Source organism: Alosa sapidissima, chromosome 18, assembly GCF_018492685.1.
Source record: "Alosa sapidissima isolate fAloSap1 chromosome 18, fAloSap1.pri, whole genome shotgun sequence".
NCBI lineage: Eukaryota > Metazoa > Chordata > Actinopteri > Clupeiformes > Clupeidae > Alosa > Alosa sapidissima.
Window position 1 is genome coordinate 13,257,087 of NC_055974.1, and position 7,500 is coordinate 13,264,586.

A 7,500-nucleotide genomic window follows, 5' to 3' on the forward strand; every position below is an offset into this window, starting at 1 on the left:
TGTATTTTGTATGTATTTTATTCTTTTCAAACATTTTTAAATTCATGGCACAATTATGTTTCAAAGCCACCGGTATTTACAAACAAAATAAACAATGTAGAAATCAAAAAGTAATTAAATTGTTTTTTTTCCCACCGAAATTTGAAACTTAACATACTTTGAATATGTGTGGACAAAAAAAACTTACAGTATGAAGGCAACTCCAGAGACATGTTATAAAATATGATGGCCTATATATTTTGCGTTTGAAACGTGCTATTTAAATACTCATGTTAATGCCTACTCTTTGTAAATGGAGTAGAGTCCTGCTTCTCCCTAACAAACTACAAACTCTTAATTTCTGCTTTGATGTTAACTTTTAACAAAACATTTGGGAGCACTTTTATTGTTTGTTTAAGAACATGTTTTTTAAAAGCTGGGTCAGATTGCAAAACAAGACATATTACTTATGAATCGCAAAGAACCAAGGCTCACGCGTGTGTAAGAGTGTGTGTGTGTGTGTGTGTGTGTGTGTGTGTGTGTGTGTGTGTGCATACTCACGTGCATGTGTGCGTCACGAAAAAACAAAACAAGAAACCTTTCCTTTCAGACAGAGAGTCACACAATGGATTGCATATATAAATTCCCCCATCCGCGAATACAAGTGTCACTGTTTTCTTTGAGTTTATCAAAATGTTAAGACAAGGGCAGGACATTTAAGTTGATGTGTTAAATAAATGTCACTAGGATCAATGGTGAGACTTGGCTGTCACAGGCCATATCCATTTCACTGGCATATCGACTCGGCTGGCTCGCCTTTAAGTTCATATTGATATTCAATCCAGAAGTGCATGTCATTACTCCGAGCCTGGCGCGGCATCAATACTGTCGCCGGTCAACTGAAATGTGTTTTTTGACAACTAATTAACATCAACATTAACGTATCTACTTATTTCGTCAGTTGAGATTAATGCGTAAGAGAATTTCTCGGTAACACTTTCTATGAAGGTTGTATTTATAACGCCCTATGAATGCATTCATAATGTTTTATAAGGTGTCTATAAAGCATTGTAACGCTCATTATTACCATCTATATATATTCACAATGATGCATTATGACAACTATTTATGAATGATTATCATTTTAATCTGAATAATGCATTATAAATATGTCAAGATCTGCCGACTCACTTGTCAGTTTTATGATGCATCATAACTACTTCTCTCTGCTAAATACGTATAGTGATGCATAAAGAGTTTTGACTTCTACTGTAGTCCTATATATCTATAGCTATAAGTATATGTAATAAAGTTATAATAATTTATACATCTCCCTACAGCACACAATTATGAACAGCTATGTAATAACGTAAGTGTTTGCATAGCTGTCAGCTCTAAGTAAAGTGACAAGAATATGACCCTATTATTAACAGATATAAGTTCACTGAATAATGAAAGGGTGCAATGAACTAAGGAGTCTGCCATCTTTACCCCATATGCACAATATTATAAATTACTATGTTAATGTCATAGGTGTTATTTGTCAGCTTTAGGTAAAGTAGAGCAAATGAGGTGTTGTTATAAATAGATATAAGATCATTATAAGTAAATATGAGGCACAATGAAATGAGAGCCTGGACATAAAGACAAAAGGAATGCATTTAGTTCACTTTATTTTTATTTAAACCAAAGGTCTATTTTGATTCGAACGATCTTTCATAAGATAGATTTCAGTGGCATTGTGAGTTTTATTCCAAAAATAACCACCACCACAAAATATAGGACCATGCCGTGCCACTTGTGTTTGTGTAATGTGCTCAGAGCATTGATAATTATGTGTGTTGGTTTAAATGAAAATAAAGTGAACTAAATGCATTCCTTTTGTCTTTATGTTCAGGCTCTCATTTCATTTTGCCTCATATTTGTTTATAATGATCTTATATATATTTATAACAATACCTCATTTGCTCTACTTTACCTAAAGCTGACAAATAACACCTATGACATTAACATAGTAATTTATAATATTGTGCATATGGAGTAAAGATGGCAGACTCGGTACTTAGTTCATTGCACCCTTTAATTACTCAGTGAACTTATATCTGTTAATAATAGGGTCATATTCTTGTCACTTTACTTAGAGCTGACAAATAACACTTATGATATTGCATAGCTGTTTATAATTGTGTGCTGTAGGGAGATGTATAAATTATTATAACTTTATTACATATACTTATAGCTATAGATATATAGGACTACAGTAGAATTAAGCATTACAATGCTTTATAGACACCTTATAAAACAATATGAATGCATTCATAGGGCGTTATAAATACAACCTTCATAGAAAGTGTTACCAATTTCTCTATATGGTATAAGATGAAAAAATATTTACAATTATTTTAACATAATTCACTGAAGAAACTGACTATTGTGGAAGTTATTCCTATATATAATATTAATACTAAATGGCTGTTTAATAAAAAAAGAAAATGTGTTTATTTGTACATTTATTTATGTATATTTTCTATTATTATTTAGGGCCAATCTAATTAAGAAACTTTAACAAAAGTGGTGCTTCCTTCTTTGTCTGTATAATTACTCTATATGTGGAACATGCCATTTTAATATTTGTGCTGTTTTCCGCCTGATGCATATGATCTCGACAGGTTGATACGGTCTGAGCAAAACACTATGTGAAATTGTGCGCAAATGAAAAACATGCATGCCCTTGTCTATAACGTGCAAGGGCTGCTTTGGTGTCCGACGCTGCCCTCGAAGCCAAGCGTGGAGGAGTTGGCGCGGGGAGAAATCAGCGCAGCTGTGCCCGCGGGCTTTTATGTAAATTGCGGCGGAGGGGGGTGGGGGGTTTAGGGAGAACCTGCAGAAAAGGTAGCGCTCGTCCTCGGCTGGGTAATGCGCTAAAGTTCTGCCCGTGACAAGTGGTTGTCACCGGCGACGGCCCCTGACCCTGTTTATGAGGCAGCTGTCTGAGCGGATTTCACGGCCGGCGGTAACTGGAACTTTGAGGCTCCAGGTGTGTGTCCGACCCCGGCACTCTCCCCCCGCCTCTTCTGACCAGCAGGCCGGCTGCTCGGACAGTTTTTTTTTACTACTAAATTACTAATACTGTATATCTGGCTCCAGCAGGAAACTGGTCGTGGGAGCATTATATCTCTAATACCTATCTATGGGTTGAAAAGCTCTCACAACAACATCCTGAATGAACAGATGTGGAGCTGCTACCATTATAAAACTACACATAAAAATCTTCACTCGAAATCCTTTATTGAATATAATTCAGCCTAAATAGTTTCAAACTGACTCAGTGCTTATTTCCCCCATCTACTGTCCTATAACCATTGCTATCACACATTTTACGTAAGAGATAATGTGTTATTCATTTTTTAAGTGATCATTCCCATGTGTTTGTATGGTTTTCACACTCCTGTGTAGTACTTTGGGATACTTAATATGAGGCCCTTCATCGCTGTGCCCAGCCAGCCAATCTCCTAATCGCCTGTCTTTTTTGTCCCCTCTCGCCCTCAGTGCTTAGACTACGCTGTTGATCCAGATGAGAGTGTGAGTTTGTTTTAGGCCGACTCCATTAGTAGTGCGGTCTCATCCACTCCCACTCCCCACCACCCCCCACACCACCACCGCCACTGGTCCGTGTTTGGACCCAAGAGAGGCGACGCAGCACCTCACCCCGCTGAAAGGGGTGAGGACCCCCCCCCCCAACCACTCCCATCCCCTCCTCTCCTCTCCTCAAGTGCTGCTTTTACACAGCGCTCCCATTTACTCTCCAGGCCTGGAGTGCTGCTACTTCACATAAACGCCTCAATTAATTACACTGAGAGAAAGAGAGAGAGGAAGGGAGAGAGGGAGAGAGAGAGGGAGGGAGAGAGGGAGAGAGAGAGGGAGAGAAGGGAGGAAGGGGGGGGGGGGGGCAGGCGAACAAAAGTGTGAGCTCAGGCTTACAGTAGAGAGGGTGGCTATTATAAAAATGTGTGAAAAAAACAATCACACTCTCACACACACACACTCTCTCTTTCTCTCTGCCTCCTCCTTTCCTACACCACCCCTCCTCTAGCTCCCTTCTCTCTTGCTCACTTTCTCTCCCCCTCCATTCTCTCTCTCTCTCTCCTCTCTCTCTCTCTCTCTCTCTCTCTCTCTCTCTCTCTCTCTCTCCTGTCTGTGGGAGCTGGACTTTGAGCATGTGAGCTCTTTATTAGCTGAGGCATTGTAGCGTGGCCCGTGGCCTTGTAGCGCGCCGGCTTGCACCGCGACCGCCGGGGCAGGGAGAGGGAAAGAGGGAGGGATAGAGAGAGATAGAGAGAGAGGGAGGGAGAGAGAGAGAGAGAGAGAGAGAGGGACTGGGCCATGGGTGTGGGCGAGGGAGACCAGGGGAGGGAGATGGGGCCATCTTTGTGCTGTGCGGCGCTGGCTGGCGCAGGGACCGGTGTGAAATCAGAGTCCATGGGGCGGCCAGTCTCCCGGGGGAACACCAGACCACCGCGCAAGGTCAACGTAATGCGCCAGACCATCTGACAAGAGCCAGGGGGAGGGGGAGGGAGAATGTGTGTGTGTGTGTGTGTGTGTGTGTGTGAGAGAGAGAGATTGCCAATATAGCACATCTTCATTAAAGGCTATGTGAGCATACAACCAAGCTCTCTTATTGGTAAGCAGAAGGATAGATCCTTCAAAAAAGGAGACTCAGTCTCTCCAATCAGACTTTCATTACCACCATTTCTCTCTCTCTCTCTCTCTCTCATATAACTGTACCTCTTCATGTCTACAGCAATTACTGTCAGGGGTGCTATGCAGCACACCTCTTATCTCCATACCGTGTTGTCAAAACCACACAAGCCCTACACCCCTTTAGAGCAGAGATGAAAGATTCATTGACACATAAGAGACAGAACTTGCATTCTTCGGCCAATAATCTACAATCATCCACGTCACCCTCATTATCACCCATATCAGCATCACCACTAACAATGTAAACAAGTCATGCAGAATGCATTGAGAATGACAATTAAATACAAAATACAGCAAATATGCATGAGTGTGAATGCATGAAGGAGTGTGTGTGTGTGTGTGTGTGTGTGTGTGTGTGTGTGTGTGTGTGTGTGTGTGTGTGTGTGTGTGTGTGTGTGTGTGTGTGTAGTATAACAGTAGGTTTGTGTCCTCTGGTCCACTTTACTATAAGTTCTGCTTTCTGCTGCATTACTCTATAATTAACACCCTTTTAGTTCAGACTGCCTGAGGGTGTTTGTGTGTGTGTGTGTGTGTGTGTGTGTGTGTGTGTGTGTGTGTGTGTGTGTGTGTGTGTGTGTGTGTGTGTGTGTGTGTGTGAGGGGGTACACAACCTATATATTTGTCATTGTACAATGGTGGCCATGGCAGCAAAGTTGTTATACACTAAAGAACTCCTGGGATTTAAATAAGCACAAAACACAGTGGAATGTATGTGGAAGAACTGAGAAATGACTTTTGCAATCAGGTCATCGGCTATCCCATGGAGTGAGAGCTCCTCTTTTCATTGCTCTCCTCTGTCTTTCTGAAAAACAAATTCAGAGCCGTGTCTTCTGCCTGCGTCCCCTTACGCCTCCCCGCATGGCGGGTTTGATATTAGCGCTCAGGAAGAAAGCGAATGACCCGGGGACAGAGCTGCTAATGTAGGCTACGTCCCCCTCCTGCCGCACGCAAATAAGGACAAACATCTCTGTGTGTGTGTGTTTGCGGTCTCGTTTTTTTTATTTTTTATTTTTATTTTTTCTTTCTTTTTGGGTACCACATGGTTTTTTTTTTTTTTGGGGGGGGGACAGGGGGGGCGAAAATGGGTCTGTCCGCAGTAGGCCCAATTAAAAGTTGGGAAAGATACGAATGGAGAGAAGAGTAAAAACAGTGCCGAGTTTTAAACGAGGCTGTGCCATTTTGTTTCAAACACTGAGGGCCTCAACAGCAGAGAGACTCCTTCATAACAGGCCCTTTAATATCTCTTCCCAGCACTAGCTGCTAACTGCTATAAAATATAATATACTGTATATGCCCTTAATTATCAGTTTTATTTTTGTTGTTTGACTAAATTCAGGACTGTAAAAACACTACAGTACGCTTTTCTAATCTTTCTGCCCTGTCAAACCAATAAATGAAATCTGAAATCTGAAATCCATTTAAGAAAAAGGAGAGTATCTCCAGCCTGTGCCTCTCAGATCCGTGATACGCGCAACGAGAACAAAGTGCATCTCAGACATCATGGAAGGAACGCGGCGTGTAAAATGTAAAAAGTGCTCGGAGCAGACAGAGGGTACGCCCATCGTCCACTCTCAGATCTGACCATTTAAACACTTTTATTGCGCTAGACGTGTTTCTCATCAGTCGAGGGAGTCGCTCCGCTCTGCTGCACACCAGAGAGAGAGAGAGAGAGATGTGTTTGGACTGAACTGTGTGAAGTCACCATGCGTCCCCTTGGACTGATGAGGTCAAAGGGCACCTCTACGGTTCTACGTATCTACATTCTAAGTAGTTCTTAGATATTGAGCTTCAAACTTTTGTTTGTGTGTGTGTTTTATGTTATCTTCTTATTATTATTATTTTATCATTATTCTTTACTTTTTAAACTATTCTTTGACTATTGTCCTTCTATGCTTTTATCAGCTATTCCTGTTTGCTTTTGTTTTTGTAAAGCACATTGAATGACCTCTGTGTATGAAATGTGCTATATAAATAAAGTTGACTTGACTTGACTTGACTTGAGTTATATCGATGTGATGTGAAGTGGAACAAGCCTCTTTAGATATAGTGTCCAAAAATGTATACAACTTCACGAAACACCTCATCTCAATTTATGAAGCTGTCACAGACTAAGAATATGTCAATAACTAAAATGTTGACAAAAATGTCAGATAGAACCTTATCATTCTCAACGCATTAGGCTCATACATCATCATCATCATCAACCGTTTTTTATTCAGGGAGAAATTGACATACATCTCTGTGGACAAGGGGCATGAGCTTGACCAGGGCGTCCTTACCGGTGACGTCAGCGGCCATGAGTCCCTCGGCACGGATGACCTTCACCTGGACGACCCCCACGTCCTTGATGTTGTGGAAGGACTTGAGAAGGCTCTGTGTGAGGGGAGACAGAGGAGGGGGGCTGTTTCAGAGGATCCACACGAACAAGCAGGTTTGAGGAAATGTCCAAGTTGTTGCATTACAAACCAGATAAAGCAACTGTACACTTACCCACACACATCACAAACATTGTCATCCTATGAACAATACTTACTCTTGCCCCATATTTTAAAATGATTTTACTGGTCACAAAAAGGACATTTACTTGGAATGTGTGTGTGTGTGTGTGTGTGTGTGTGTGTGTGTGTGTGTGTGTGTGTGTGTGTGTGTGTGTGTGTGTGTGTGTGTGTGTTGTTATGGTTACATACTGTTGTTTCGGTTTTCTTTTTTTATTGCTTTTTCACATTTGGAAAACAGACCAAAAACTCCAAGCATCCCTGG

General features: G+C 41.4%; 1 protein-coding gene across 7 annotated transcripts in view; it reads right to left on the reverse strand.

Annotated features, from left to right (window-relative positions):
- Positions 1-7,500, reverse strand: part of mctp1a (multiple C2 domains, transmembrane 1a) — a 164,453-nt gene that overhangs the window by 54,029 nt on the left and 102,924 nt on the right. For all 7 annotated transcript variants that reach the window (XM_042069735.1, XM_042069730.1, XM_042069731.1 and 4 more), the window contains one exon: positions 7,020-7,113. In XM_042069735.1, coding sequence (XP_041925669.1) covers positions 7,020-7,113 — 94 coding nt within the window. The remainder of the gene's footprint in view (positions 1-7,019; positions 7,114-7,500) is intronic.